This window comes from Macrobrachium nipponense, chromosome 2 (genome assembly GCF_015104395.2).
Source record: "Macrobrachium nipponense isolate FS-2020 chromosome 2, ASM1510439v2, whole genome shotgun sequence".
Taxonomy (NCBI): domain Eukaryota; kingdom Metazoa; phylum Arthropoda; class Malacostraca; order Decapoda; family Palaemonidae; genus Macrobrachium; species Macrobrachium nipponense.
In genome coordinates, this window is record NC_087201.1 from 79,626,548 (window position 1) to 79,642,384 (window position 15,837).

General features: G+C 38.5%; 1 protein-coding gene across 4 annotated transcripts in view; it reads right to left on the minus strand.

Annotated features, from left to right (window-relative positions):
- The window catches only part of LOC135220697 (probable phosphorylase b kinase regulatory subunit beta), a 329,203-nt gene that overhangs the window by 154,221 nt on the left and 159,145 nt on the right, over window positions 1-15,837 (minus strand). For all 4 annotated transcript variants that reach the window (XM_064258095.1, XM_064258098.1, XM_064258094.1 and 1 more), the window contains exon 11: window positions 4,787-4,966. In XM_064258095.1, the coding sequence (XP_064114165.1) occupies window positions 4,787-4,966 (180 nt within the window). The remainder of the gene's footprint in view (window positions 1-4,786; window positions 4,967-15,837) is intronic.

Sequence of the window (15,837 nt, forward strand, 5' to 3'; positions counted from 1 at the left end):
CCATTCTTCAGTACTGACACTATCCAGTCTTCCACCTCTCTTGCTTTCCACTTCCTCCAATAGTGCAAGAGTCTTGCTCCTACAGGTGCATGAAGGACCTAATCCTCACTTCCTGGCTGGGGTTCTTGTTGAAGACTTCTTGTAAGGTTGCGTAAAAAAAAATCGAAGTTTTGCTCTTGGTCTCTGGGTTCTTGTCCTATTACCTCGAAAGAGCAAGGGCTGAAGCAACGATGCAATCTTATAACTAACCAGAGTCGGGTCTCCTGAGTGCTCTTCTTCTTAAGATCCGAAGCTATATCACTCACTGTAGATGAAGGGAATAGATGTTTCCAGTCTAAAGGAGAATATAAAAGAGCATACTTCTGAGTGAGGGTGACACTCTTTGTTGTGAAGGAGCACCAGAGCTCTCCTTTCTTGAGAATCCCAGAGTGTAGAGTAAGGCTAACTCCTGTGTCACATTTCTAACATCCTTATCTGTAAGACAGAACACTACACCAGTTAGAAGCTATATCTTTGGGGAGAAGGGTGCAATTCTCAATTTTTCTGTTTAAGATACCCACTGACCAAGCCATGAGACTCAAAACCTCAAAATTCTTAAAAAGGTTTTGAGGAGATAATCAATCTCCATAGAAGTGAATATAACTTTCACCACGTTGAAAGCAGATCTTTGTGATGAATCAATCAGCCTGGAGAAGTCTCCTTGAGAGGAGGCAGACACTCCAAGGGACAGAGCTTCCCCGGTCTCGTATGGTGTGTACCTCCACTGCACCAAACGCGAAGGGGGATAGCTGAAAGAAGACTTCCCTTGGTCTCGTTTTTCAGCAAGCCAACTGTCAATTTCGTTGAGAGTTTTGCTCTCCGAAGAGGAGAGAACAACCCTAGGTAATCCTTCTTGTGCTGGTTCCTCCATCAAGAACATTGAAGCTGGAGTTGCAGGGGCTGTAGGAGAGAAAAAAAACTCAGGAACTCGTGTAATAAGTACTGCAACAGTGCTACATAAGCCATAGGAGGAGTGTCTTGCTCCTCGGCCTCCTCTTCATCTTCCTCCTTTGGAGAGACAGGAGAAAGAAGTGGTCTTTCAGGATCCTGACTAGGGGCAAAGCCTTTCTTGAGGATGTTGAGAATATCTGCCAACTGATGCTGAAGTGAAAGATCCATAGATGGTGGAGGGATCTCTGGTACCCGACAATTGACACTCTGAGCCAAACTCATCACTAAATGCTCAGACTGAACTTTTGGTACAGCACTAACACATGAAACCCTCTCCCCTACATGCACAGACTTATATACAGATGCATCAAAGAACACTTGGGAGTTGGGCACCCTTGGGCGCTCAGGCTCTAATTGATGTCTAGGGGTAAGAGGCAACTCGGCTGCCCATGGCCTCTCAGGCACTACTGGGCGCTTGGGTGCCAATGGACACTTTGGCACCAAACTCTCAGGCACTCCCAAGAAGATGAAGCACAACGTTTTGAAGGGGAAGAGCCCTTGGGCACTAGTTCAGGCCACTCTAGCGAAAAACGTTTGAGAGAGTCCCAAAAACTGAAGGAAGGACACTGACTCCCAAAATCTCTTGCTAGGCACTGGGGAAGAGCTAATCTTGTGCGAGACATGCCCTTTCACTAAAGCAGCCATTGGTGCCCATGCACAGGGCTGGAATCTTTGTCGTAACCTGGGACGCAACGAAAGGCTAGACTGAGGCGACGACTGTCTATGGGCAGTCCCCCAAAACTTTCCTGTGGCCTTTGGTATAACTGCACCATTTAGGGGAAGTACACCAGTAACCTTTGCCTAGGAACACTGGCAGAACGAACAGTCGCCACCTCCACTGACACTTCACTAAGAGCATTTTATTTTCCTCTTTTTCCATGAGGGCACACAATGATGCAGCTAACTAAGACAGTCTCCACAATCATCACCATTTTAGCATCAAAACACTTACTAATCTTAGATTCAAGGTTGGCAAGGGTGTCAGGTTCGGAAGCGGGGGAGCTGGGTAAGGGAGCAGGTAATTTAGTTGAAGAATCAGGAACAGGTGACAGAGCAAGAACAGGCACAGAAATATTAGAATCATCTACCAATGATTTACTAAAACCATTCAAAGAATTACTTTCTACATTCTTAGACTTAGCTCTAGCGGCCACTTACGTCTCCTATCTCTAACTTTGCTAAATGAGAACCCAAAGTCTTCCACTTCTTATCATCCCATTCTGCACATTCAACACACGTCTTATCAACTGAACACTCCTGTCCCCTACATTCTATGCAGTGTGTGTGAATCATACTTCTTGGTTAGCAGCACTAGTGTAGGACAAAATGAAAAGAGAAGAGTGGTCTTAAACAAGTCAAATTCAATAACTGTCCTGACTCAATAATTGTCCTGACTGAAGTCTCTGACAGGGAATATATCAAGAAAAACATCAAAGCCTATGACTAGCAATACTTCACCAAACATCCAATGCAAAATAATAACGAAGATCAATCTTAAGCAGAGTGCCCCCAATTAGGAGTGTAGTCGAGAGCCAGCAGTAAACAACTGACAACTTGCTGAAGGTGGTCATCTCTTACCTCATAAGTTGGTGGGGCAATACCAACATTAACAACAAAACTAGTGCTACCACGATTATCTAATTTTATGCTGCCAGCGAGTGAACTGTAAGCAATATAATCACTTGTTAAGTTACACATACGTATATAAAACAATGTTTCAAAAGATTTATAATTTATAATTTCCCCCCTCTCTCACTTTCTATTTGAATTTTCCACACACAAACTCTCAACAAGGCAGTGACTGACAGCATAACCATACCAAGTATCAGCAACAGCTACACCCACACTCAAGAAGAAATATCAAGACCGCCCTTCTACTCATGCTAAAAGCAGAGCATGCGCAGAAAGGGTGAATGAAGTGATAAACAGAAAGCAACATTCTCACCCTTCCCATATGGCAAACACATACCAATAAAAACAAGTAAAAGACCATAAACAAAATTCCAATTGTGGATACACATGAAAACTCAAAAATACAACATGGGTTTCTTTTTACGCTTCTTGCAAGTTCCTGGGATACAAGAAGCACTTTCCTTTGTAGACTAGCAGATATTAAATAAATCGGACAATTGTACACATAATCTGGGCCTTACTTACAGGTTACCTAAAAGCACTAACCTGTCTTGATTAACAATAGAATTACCAACAAAACTTTTTCAAGTATAAAGCAATCATAAGTGGAGGTTGTAAATGACTGAAAGATAAAATGGGAATTCTAAATAGTATTACATTTACCAAGGTTTTCATTACATATTAACCTTCAAAACACATGATTGAGACATACTTCACTTACAAAATGTTTACAAAGAAAGAGTTGTCCAATAACATTTTAAGTGCTGGACGACACATTTGGGAAGGACGAGGGTGCCACAAACTATTTACATATGCAATATGATAAAAAAGAAGAACTGAATTATAAAAAAGCACCCTCTCCTTACCTGCTCAAAATACCTTGCTCGCTTGTTAAAATATGAAAAATAATTCATGCTTAGAAATAAAACCACATAGAAGATGACCTTTACAACAGGAAAACTAGTGAATCAATGTTCCTTTTGGTCACTTTTTCTTGCAATGCATTACAGGCCTGTGAACTCCTGTACTCTTTGGATTAACAGTAACTAAAAAGCAGCATTCGTAAAAGATCTAAACTAACTCTACAAAATCAAATAATTCGCCTACTCACACATTTAAAATACCACACTAAAATATATTTTTTTAAATTAATAAAGTCATTTTCCTCTTAGTAATCTATAACTTTTATATACTAATACTTTGTTTTAAAGAACATCACATTATTTCATTTTCCATTGTTAACACTATATGTTATTCCGTTTCCTCTCTTAAGTAACTTGAAACTGGAAATGTTCAAACATAAAATGTAATCATCAGTCATTTACATTCTTAGAATCTTTACATGGTTTTGACAAAACAAAAATAACAGGGTGAATTCCTGTATCAAAATTCAAGCTTCATACTAAAAATAACTCTGGAGTTGAAATGCAAATTGACAGAAAAAATCACATCTTGAAACCAACACTGAAAATGAAGAAGTATTGTTTCAAGATGCTTCCATTTACAGTTATGTATCTGTCAAATAGATTACATTTTCCTTTGTTTAAAGAAAGTTAAATCAATGAAAATTTACATTATAGTATTACAATATGTATTGGCATCAAGTAATTTGAGTCAACTATTACAATAGCAACAGATCCAAACTGAAAAAGTTTTTCTTGTCCTATGTAATTAGGGAATATTTCTGAGTGAAAAATACCACAAATAGGCAAATTTTCTGCAAATAATGCCAAAATATGTTCCATAGAGAACCCCGTGAACAGATACAGAAAAAAAAAACTTTTAAAAACATTTTATGCATCTTCAAATTACCTTAAAATATTTGTTAAAATATTCAACTACACATTTTAAAATTTAACAATAATGGTCAAACATTCACAAGAAGGAAAATGTTAAATTTTACAGGCATAACCATAAAAGGATTCAGGATTCCTTGCTATTTGCCAATACAAAGCATTCCCTTAAGTCAAACTAATCTTAAGACTGCCAAAAAAAATGCAAAAATAATTATTAAACATGATTTCCAGAAAGTTTCATATCATTTACCATTCAAAATTAAGTTTGAAGTATGTATTGTTAATCTAAAAATTGGGGGTAAAACAAAATTCTTTTTAGGTGCATAAGAGTATACAACAAAAACCATACCGAGACTATGGTCTCTTACCTGGAAAGCTGAATATCGACCTCCTTTACGAGGACGGTTATATGATGGCAAATATCTACGGATGAGATCAAGCTCATTGATATGGAGAAGGTTTTCCAACAGTAAAGATGCAATAATCCAGATACTTTGTCCCCACAAAAAGAGGTTTTGTGCTGTTCCTTCAGAACTGGCCTGACGTACCTGACAGGTAGATTAATTTATTAATTTCCAGAATTGTACAAAAAATAAGGGAAAATAATGGTTTTGGTAAATACAAACCTCTTACAAAATCCTTATTTGTGCACTCTCCCAATTAGGCTGCAAGTTATTCATACTACCAAGTCACTCCAAGGACCAGAGGAATGTCATACTTCAGGAAACCATAGGGCAATAGTACAAACAGGTAACTGTGTGGCAACCATACAAAACAATGAGACATTAGTCAACTACGTACTCTGTTGCCTACGATGTAAACACACTTTCTCGACATATAAAAGTATCAAGTAGCAATACTATAAACTCCCTTGGTATGACAGATATCAATATGACAAACAAAATACCTCTCAGGTCAAAAATGAACTAAACTTCCTACTTCAGCATCCAGTCCTGATTTTGGAGATAGAGGAAATTGTATTTTCATAATAAAAGCAAGTTTTATTTTATACTAACCAAGCAATTATATAGCTGTAGGTTTCCTACCACAGCAGACCAAAATTCAAATTTTGCGGTGGCGCTGCCACCACTAGTGTAGGTGACTGGTAACACCACTCACTTCCAGTCATCAGGTATGACATTACCACACCTCTCAATTTGATTCTCAGCCCCCAACCTTACCTGTGGGGACAAGGAAGGGCTCTGATTATATAATTACTTGGTAAGTATAAGATAAAACTTGCTTTTATTATAAACAAATTTCTTCTTTCAGTGTCTTACCAAGCAATTATATAGCTGATTCCATACTGAAAGGTGGATGGGTATGGAGATTATGTCTCTTGATAATAGTATAAGGAATTCTCAAAAAGACAATGTGTGGTAGCATAGAAAATATTCTTGTCATACCTTACCTTGTAAGCGAGCTGCTGCAGGTGAGTATTGCCTATGGTTGGCGCTCATCTTACATAGTAGAGAGAATGGTAGCAAGACCATGGGTCGCCTCTACATTAGTGGGTTATTCCTTGAAGTCATGGGCCCCACTGCTGACTAAACAAGGAACAACTTCATAATACTACCTTAACACCCAGATTAAAAACAATGAACAATAAAGTGTCACCTACACCAGACTATAAAAACCAATACCCTCTATACTAAAAACCAAGTGGAGGGCACTCCTGGTACCAAGTACCTTAAGCTTCCCAAGGACTCATACAACCTTGATACAAGGAGAAAAAATGGTGGGACAGATAACCCCCTATGCTGCCTCTCCCAATACCATGCCAGCAACGGATAAAGGTCCTAGAGTAATAAAATTCTCAAACACCGTCTCCACTTCTTTCAGGTAATGTGTTACAAATACTGACTTCAACCTCCAAACCATTGACTGCAGAATAGACGTCAAAGACAGATTATGTCAAAAAGTGAATGAGGTGGCCACAGCTCTCACTTCATGTGTTTTCACTTTCTTTGACTTGAGAGTGGGCCTCGATTATCAAAGACCTCAAGAGGTATGAGAGACCATTCTTTGATAAGGAGCAAGATGGATCCTTAACAGAACATCATAGATGTGGCAAAGGTACTCTTATTTTCTCTGTTTTGTGAAGGTAATACCCCAAAGCTCTTACAGGACAGAGAAGTCTCTCCTCTTCCGGTCCAAGAATGTCCGTAAGGTTCTTCAGGACAAAAGAGCGAGGCCAAGGGTCCAAAGGGTTTGCATTCTTAAGAAGAAATTGAAGAGCCAGACAACAGACTATGTCTCCCTGAGCGAATCCCTCTCTCGTCTATAGTGTTAATTTCACTCACATTATGCCAACGCTAGAGCTATCAAAAACATTCTTTGTTGTTAAATTCCTCAACAAAGCAGAACGAAGAGGTTTACAATGAGTGTCGGAAAGGCACTTCAGGACGACATCTAGGTTCCATGCTACATAGTCTTTCTGAACTTTCAAGATTTTGAAAGACCGAATTAGATCCGACAGATCACTATGTTCAGCGAGGCCATATATCCCTTAAAAGTTGAAGGAGACAACTTTCTCGTGGACCTCAAATTAGAGAAGGAAGTCTGCTATTTGAGTTATAAAGGCCTCAGGAGAAGAGACTTCAGCTTGCTTGCACCATCTTTGGAAGACCTTCCACTTGACCTGGTACAGCTAGTCAGAAGTGCATGTGCATTGTGCAATAGACTCAGCAGCTCTGCGCAAAAAGCCTTTTGCTCTGACGAAGCTTGTGACCATCTGAAGCCTGTCATGGCCAGAGTAGACAACCCTTGACGTTACGATGGAGATGAAGTTGTCTGAGCACATTCTTCTCTTGTGGAAGGAGTCTCGGAAAGTCTATCAATATGTGAAGAAGATCGGGTGTGGCGAAAATCACCACAAATATTGTCATATTTAATCTTATTAGCTTAGCTAGGTTCAATATATATCCTACCTTTATTTGCTTTCACCTGAGTTTGTAACTTGTCCAGTAGCTTTTTTCTCACTTGTTGACTTTCACAAGAAGAAAAAATTGCATTGTGGGTCCAGGTAGCATCCATGTGAAAGAAACTTCTTAAATCCCCTTCTTCTCATAGTTACGTCATTCTTCTATGAAACCCCATTAATCTGAACCCTTATTTCTTTGTTGAGTTGTTGTTCATTCCCAATAGTGAGATTGATTAGTCTTGGATAGTGATAGTCACATGGTAGACGTCAATCAGACCAAAAATACACCCAAATAATTAACTGGGAAATGAGAATAGCAAAATTCCTCAATTGTGCAAGCATACTCAACCAAGTTTCCACACTTGCAGATCGCCCGAGAGTTTCATGGCGACAGTTGCTGAATTGATTCTATAACAACAAGGTTGCTTGAGTAGACCTAGGCTAGGCTAAGTCTAAGTAAAAGTTATTTGTGATAGTCTGATAATGATGTCATGTTATATTATTGTGTGCTTACAGGTAAAATATGGTTCCTTGAAGTCATTACCCTAAGTAATGAAAATTTAAGTTAGTAGAAATTGATACTTTGCTGGTCTAGGCTACGCTAGTCTGAGTTGACCTAACTTGTCACAGTTATGGTATACACAATGTTATGTTGTCTTAGTGAATATTTATGATATTATAATGGAATGTTGAGAATATAAGGTTGGCATTTACATAAAGGCAGCCTATGTTTTAGGGATGTCCGTTACTGTTGATTTAGCCTAGATAGGTTGAAATTGGACTTCGTTAGTATCAGTATACGAGATTTAGCTAAAGGATAGCAACCCTTGAAGGTTATAAGAATTTATTTAGATAGTAATAATTTGTGGTTGTCTAAATGTGATGTTGTTTAGTTTGAAGTAACACCCTAGTCTGAGTTTGTAAATGTTATGATGGGAGATTTAGTTAAATTTTCTGGTTACCTTAATTGGTTGTTTTTAAATTATCCATACTCCAGTATACTTCATTTTGACTTTTACCTGGATCAGCGGCAGAGGTTTAAGGTTAAAAATTCACACTGATGCTTCCACACAGCTATTACGATACTGAATGCATATCTCATTCTACTGTACCAGCCCAAGATTAGCTGTTGTTAGGCTCAGAGGTCTGGATAAACAACAACAACAACAACAACAACAACTACTACTACACAGGAGAATGACAAACTGAACAGAGGAATGGCACAACAAACCAATGCACGGACAATACGCGAGACAGACTAAAGAACTGGCCAGCGATGACACATGACAAGGGCTACAGAGGGGAGACCTCAAGAAGGACTCTGAAGGAATGATAACAACGGCACAAGATCAGGCCCTAAGAACCAGATATATCCAAAGAACGATAGATGGAAATGACATCTCTCCCATATGTAGGAAGTGCAATACGAAAAATGAGACCATAAACCACATAGCAAGCGAATGTCCAGCACTTGCACAGACCAGTACAAAAAGAGGCATGATTCAGTGGCAAAAGCCCTCTACTGGAGCCTGTGCAAGAAACACCAACTACCTTGCAGTAATAAGTGGTACGAGCACCAACCTGAAGGAGTGATAGAAAATGATTGACAAAATCAAGAAGAAAGTATCACTCACTGATGTCGCAATACCATGGGACACCAGAGTTGAAGAGAAAGAAAGGGAAAAAATGGATAAGTATCAAGATCTGAAAATAGAAATAAGAAGGATATGGGATATGCCAATGGAAATTGTACCCATAATCATAGGAACACTAGGCACGATCCCAAGATCCTCAAAAAAGAATCTGGAAAAACTAGAGGCTGAAGTAGCTCCAGGACTCATGCAGAAGAGTGTGATCCTAGAAACGGCACACATAGTAAGAAGAGTGATGGACTCCTAATGAGGCAGGATGCAACCCAGAACCCCACACTATAAATGCCACCCAGTCGATTTGGAGGACTATGGAAAAAAAAAGATTTGGAGGACTGTGGGAAAAAAAAAAAAAAAAAAAAAAAAAAAAATAATAATAATAATAATAATAATAATAATAATAATAATAATAATATTTCTACTGTAGACTTCAAAAGTCTGACACTAGCCCCTTTTTTTCTGACATTTCTTAAGGAGTTATCTCCGATGTTGACCTTCTTGGTTGTGGCTCTGTAGCCAAACTTTCATCCACCCAAGGCCCTTAACCACAGAGTGTATGAAAAGATACAGTGGAACCTCCACATACGAAAGTCCCTACTTACGAAATATCCAGGTTACAAAAGCAAAGACGAAGATTTTTTTGCTTTTGTATACGAAAATAATTCAGGCTGTGAAAGGGTGTATGTACTGTAAATCAAAATTCACCCGGGCCACTGAGAACAATTTTAAAACTCGCACACCGCCAACTCAGTAGACTCGCCACCATCCTCCCGCTCTTCCATTGGTTCTTGATGCTAATCACTGCTGTAAGATCCTGCTCTCCTATTGGTCAGCATCTGTCCCATCATGCCTCTACATAAAGGCGTCCTTCGACCATTTCGTCGCATCAGCATTATTGTGCACACATGGAATTTGTTCGTTCACATAGATTTCGTTTGTTAACATAAATTCGTGTCAGTGATTTCAATTTCTTTGTAGTAAGTTACTTTATCGTGTTGTGTGTGAACTTAATTAACTTACGTTATTAGCCATGGGTCCCAAGAATGTTGCTGAAGTTCACAGAAAGAAGGTGATGCTTTCTATGGAGACAAAGATGGAGATAATTAAGAAGTCGACGATAGGCACCATCCTTAAGCAGAAGGAAGCCATCAAAGCAGTTACACCTTCCAAGGACATGACTTTTTGTCCAACAAGAGGAGCCATGTGCATGAGATGGAGAGGCTGCTTCTTGTATGGATTAATGACAAAGAATTCTCTGGCAATACAATAACCAAGACAGCAATCTGCCAGAAGGCCAGCGCTATTTTCAGTGATCTGAGTGTCCAGGCTGAAAACGACTCGGGAGAAAAGACATCGACACCAACCCCAGACTTCAAGGCTTCTCGGGGTTGATTTGATAAATTCCATAAATGGACTGGCATTCATTCGGTGGTGTGGCATGGGGAGGCTGCCAGCTCGGACACGAAAACGGCCAAAGCCTTTATTAACCCTTAAACGCCAAGCTGGTATTTCCGAAAGTGTCTGCCGTATGCCGGCGGCATTCGGGAGTGAGCGCCGAAGCGGAATAAAAGTTTTTTTCAAAATATTACAGCACGCTTAGTTTTCAAGATTGAGTTCATTTTTGGCTCCTTTTTTTGTCATTGCCTGAGGTTAGTATGCAACCATCAGAAATGAAAAAAAAATATCATTATCATATATAATTGTATACAAATCGCGCTGTGAGCAAAATGGTTAAAGCTAATGAGTTAATTATTTTTTTGTTGTATTGTACACTAAACTGCAATGATTTTGGTATATAACAAATTGTAAAACGATCAAAGCAACACAGAAAATATTATCACAATATGATGCATGAATTCGTAACTTGCGGATGTAAAAAAAAAAGTTGTTTTTAAAAATTCACCATAAATCAAAATATTGTACTAGAGACTTCCCGTTTGTTGCAATATGAAGGTAATTGATTGAATATTACTAAACAGTAAGTTTTGTAGCTTACACTTGCAGTTTTCGACCATTTCGGTAGAGTTAAAGTTGACCAAAGGTTGAATTTTTTCTATTTATCGTGATTTATATGAAAATATTTCAAAACTGATAAAAGCTACATCCATGAGTTATATTTTGTTGTATTCTACATGAAATTGTTCACATTTTCAGATATAAAACTTTATGTAATGGCTAATATAAAACAGTGCAAACATTACGACAATTGGACGAATTTGTGATTTTTTCGACAGTGTTACAGCGCGGACGTAAGGAAAACGTTTATTTTCAAAAATTCACCATAAATCAAAATATTGTGCTAGAGACTTCCAATTTGTTGCAAAATGAAGGTAAATGATTGAATATTATTAGAATATGATAGTTTTAGCTACAATTGTGTTTTTTTACCATTTCAGTCGAGTCAAAAATGGCAGAAGGTTGATATTTTGGCACTTATCATTATTTATATGGAATTATTTCAAAACTGATAAAAGCTACAACCATGGGTTATTTTGAGTTTTATTCTACATGAAATTGCGCACATTTTCATATACAAAACTTTATGTAACGGCTAATATAAAACGGTGCAAACATTACGACAATCGGACGAAAGAATGTGATTTTTTCGGTACTTACCGTGCAGACGTAAGGAAAAAGTTTTTTTTTCAAAAATTCACCATAAATCGAAATATTGTGCTAAAGACTTTTAATTTGTTGCCAAATGAAGGTAAATGATTGAATATTACTAGAATGTAAGAGTTTTGGCTTACAATTGCGTTTTTTGACCATTTTGGTCAAATCAAAATTGACCAAAGGTAGAAATTCTGGCACTTATGGTTATTTATGTGAAAATATTTCAAAACTGATAAAAGCTACAACCATGGGTTATTTTTAGTTGTATTCTACATGAAATTGCGCACATTTTCATATGCAAAACTTTATGTAATGGCTAATATAAAACAGTGCAAAAATTACGACAATCAGACGAAAAAATTTCTGATTTATTCAGAAGAGTTACCGCGCAGACGTAAGGCAAAAGTTTTTTTTAAATTCACCATAAATCAAAATATTGTGCTAGAGACTTCCAATTTGTTGCAAAATGAAGGTAAATGATTGAATATTATTAGAATATAAGAGATTTAGCTTACAATTGTGTTTTTCTATCATTTCGGTCGAGTCAAATTTGACCAAAGGTTGAAATTTTGGCACATCATTATTTACATGAAAATATTTCAAAACTGATATAAGCTACAGCCATGGGTTATTTTTTGTTGTATTTTACATGAAACTGCACACATTTTCATATATAAAACTATATGTAACAGCTAATATAAAATTGAGGAAAAATTATGTCAATGTGACTAAATAATTTCTGAGATGTGCCACTGATGCTTTGTAGTGCGAGAATAAAGAATTTCGTGCATGCGCGCCTGGGTAACGCTTGTAAACAAAACAACAGCTTGATCCGTGAACTCCCAGCATCCCTTAAGGTGCGGGATTCAAAAGTTTATGCCAAGTAGGCCTATAACTATTTTTCCAAGAATTTAAAAAAAAAACTTTTTTGCGTCAGCATATCATACGTCAATTAAGCACCCAACAGACAATTTTCATTGATGTTTAATACGTCCAATAGGCGTTTAAGGGTTAAGACGTTTGACAAGATGACAATCAAGGAAGGCTACAGTTCTCAGCAAGTCTTCAACTGTGACGAGACTGGCCTTTTTTTGGAAAAAATGCCTCTTCAGACGTACATCACGCAGGAAGAGAAGAAGCTATCCAGGCATAAGCCTATGAAAGACAGGCTTACTCTTGCACTTTGTTCTAACGCCAGTGGGGATTGTAAGGTGAAGCCCCTACTGGTGTATCATTCAGAGACTCCTCGAGCCTTCAAGGTCCACAAAGTGCTAAAGGAGAAGCTTCCGGTGATGTGAAAGGATAATGCGAAAGCCTGGGTAACAAGACTTTTGTTCACTGAGTGGGTAAATCTGTGTTTCGGCCCGACAGTGAAGAAATTCTTGGAAAAGAAGCGCCTCCCTCTGAAATGTCTGCTGTTGTTAGACAATGCCCCTGCTCACCCTCCTGGCCTCGAGGAAGATATCCTAGCAGAGTATTCTTTTATCAAGGTTCTTTATCTTCTGCATAACACCAACCCTCTCCTCTAGCCCATGGACCAGCAAGTGATATCGAACTTCAAGAAGCTGTATACAAAACAGCTTTTCAAGAGATGTTTCGACATCATCGATACCACAAACCTCACCTTGCGTAAATTTTGGAAAGAGCATTTCGATATCGTGATATGCATCCGACTCACCAATCAAGCTTGGCAGGAGGTTTCGAGGCAAACCTTGAATTCTTCGTGGAGGAAACTCTGGCCTGATGCCGTATCCACCCAAGACTTTGAGGGATTCAACATGGGCGAAGCTGATGCAGATTCAGAAACAGTTGACAATCCTGAACTGTTTCGCAACCAGACCTTGACCAGAACGTTACACTCGGCAAGTCCATGGGGCTGGTCGTCGATGAGGACGACATCAATGACCTTCTCGAGGAGCACCAAGAGGAGCTTACGATAGATGACCTGAAGGAGTTGGAAGCCATGCAACATAACATCATTCAAGAAGAGTTCTCTAGCAGCAGCGAGGAGGAGGAGGAGGAGGACCCTATGACAATGGCAGAGATTAAGGATGTTCTAGCTGCTTTTCATAAAGTGCAATTATTTGTAGAAAAGACACCCCAAAAAGGCTTACACAAGTCGTATGCTTCCGCAGTTCGATGACGTTTGCCTTTTGAAAAGCAGGCAGAAGCAATCTTACTTGGATAGTTATTTTTTAAAAAGGCCTTTAGTAGTAAGCAAACAGGAAGTTCCAAGTGATACAAAAAAACAGAAAATTGAAAGTGGTGAAGAAATTGAAATAAAAAAAAATGTAAAAATCAGAAAAAGAAAAAAAAAAATTTAATTTAATTTTCAGTTTTTTGTAAAGTTAAGTGTTAATGTGTTTCGTAAAGTTTAGTGTTAATGCTTTCTGCCATTTTTTAATGTGTTTTGAAAAGTTAAGAGTTCATGTTTTCTGCAATTTGTCCTCCTCCTCTGTCGCCACTTTCGGACATCGCCTCACTCGAAAGATAAGGTTCCACATTTTACTACATTTGTACGTACATGTACATAGAATATTTCTTGTACCCTGTACACTAATACACTTTATTTACAGGTACAGTAACAGTTACGTTAGGTATTGAATGGTCCAAATTGATGTATTTCATTGTTTATTGTTCAATTTAACTTTATTATAAAATTTAATGTGGTGTTTTTGTAGGGCTTGGAACGAATTAGGCAATTTACATGTAAAATGTAGTTCTAGATAAGAAGGCTGCTTTGGAACGGATTAATTTCGTATACTGAGGTACTACTGTAACACTACCACGTCAAGCTACACAAGAAGCATTTCATCATTTAATCTTTATTATCAAATAGTCATCACTCCTTTGCTAAAGCAAATTTATTTGATATGATATCGCTTAATTTCTAGAGATTTTAATTTAAGATTGTAATGAACATTCCTTTGGTATAGTTTGTGTGTATATTTCCAGAACTATATTTTTTCAGTTATTACTGATTTCAATTGAAGGTCCTTTGGTATTTGAGTAGTTAATTTTAGACTTGCTATGCAAAAATTTATAGACCATTTACCAAAACCAACCATATAATTTGGTGAGTATTGAGAGATAACTACTTGCTGTAGAGATATAACTAACCACCCCATGCTTGAAAACTATACTTTTACAAAAGTGGAGACCAGGAGGGAGGGTGGCCGGTCCCAAAGTATGGTAAATCAGGAATTATTCCCCACATCCGGAAACCACTCCTTCCTCAGCCAGAATGGAGATAACAACATCAGGCAAACATTTTGACTTGGTTGAGGACCTCCCTGATCATCCCAAAGGAAAGGAAGGCATAAGTATCCGAGGCCCGACCAGTCCAACAGCATCGAATCCATAAACCAAGCCAGGGGATCTGGGACTGGGGAGCAGAACAATTGGAGACAATAGTTCTTGAACATGGCGAAAATGTCTATTGATGGTCTTCCCAAAGTCTTCCAAAGGTCGAGGCGTACTTTTGAATCTAATGTCCATTTTGACAGAAGAATTTGATGACCTCTGCTGAGCTTGTCCGCCAGAACATTCATCCTCCCTTGAACAAAACAGGGAATGAAGCTGACCTGATTCCCCTCTGTCTAACAAAGGAGATCCAATGTCCTCATGAATAGGATGAATGAGCATGTCCCCCATTTCTGAAAATAGGACAAGGCTGTGGGATTGCCTGAATGAATCACAACTACATACCTGGCCTGATAATAGCTGCACGAACTCCTGAAGGCCCAGGTAAATTGCTAGCAACTCTTTGACATTGATATGGAGTGCCTTTTGAGCTTCCATCCAAACTCCTTATACTTTCCGATCCTTTAACATGGCTCCCCAACCTCTGTATGATGCGTCTGAGTAAAACTGCAGGCTGGGATGCAGAGGATGAAGGGATATTACCTCCTGAAGTCTCTCTCCAAAGCCATCAAGAGAGATCCTCTTTGAATTTGCCGGTAATAGGGAAAACTGTCAAATCGGGCTGTGTTTTCCTGCACCAGTTTGCCTTGAGAAAGAATTGCAGTGTCCTCATATGAAGTCTTCCTGGCTTCACAAACTGCTCAACTGACGAAAGAGTTTTGCACACACTCATCCAATGCCCTGCTGACCAAGGCAAATGGGTGAGGAACTCCTGAACCATAAGGAGACATGATTCTACTCTTTTCAGGGACAGAAAAGCTTGAAAAATCTCAGTGTTCAGATTCATCTCCAAATAGAGAATACAGGCGGT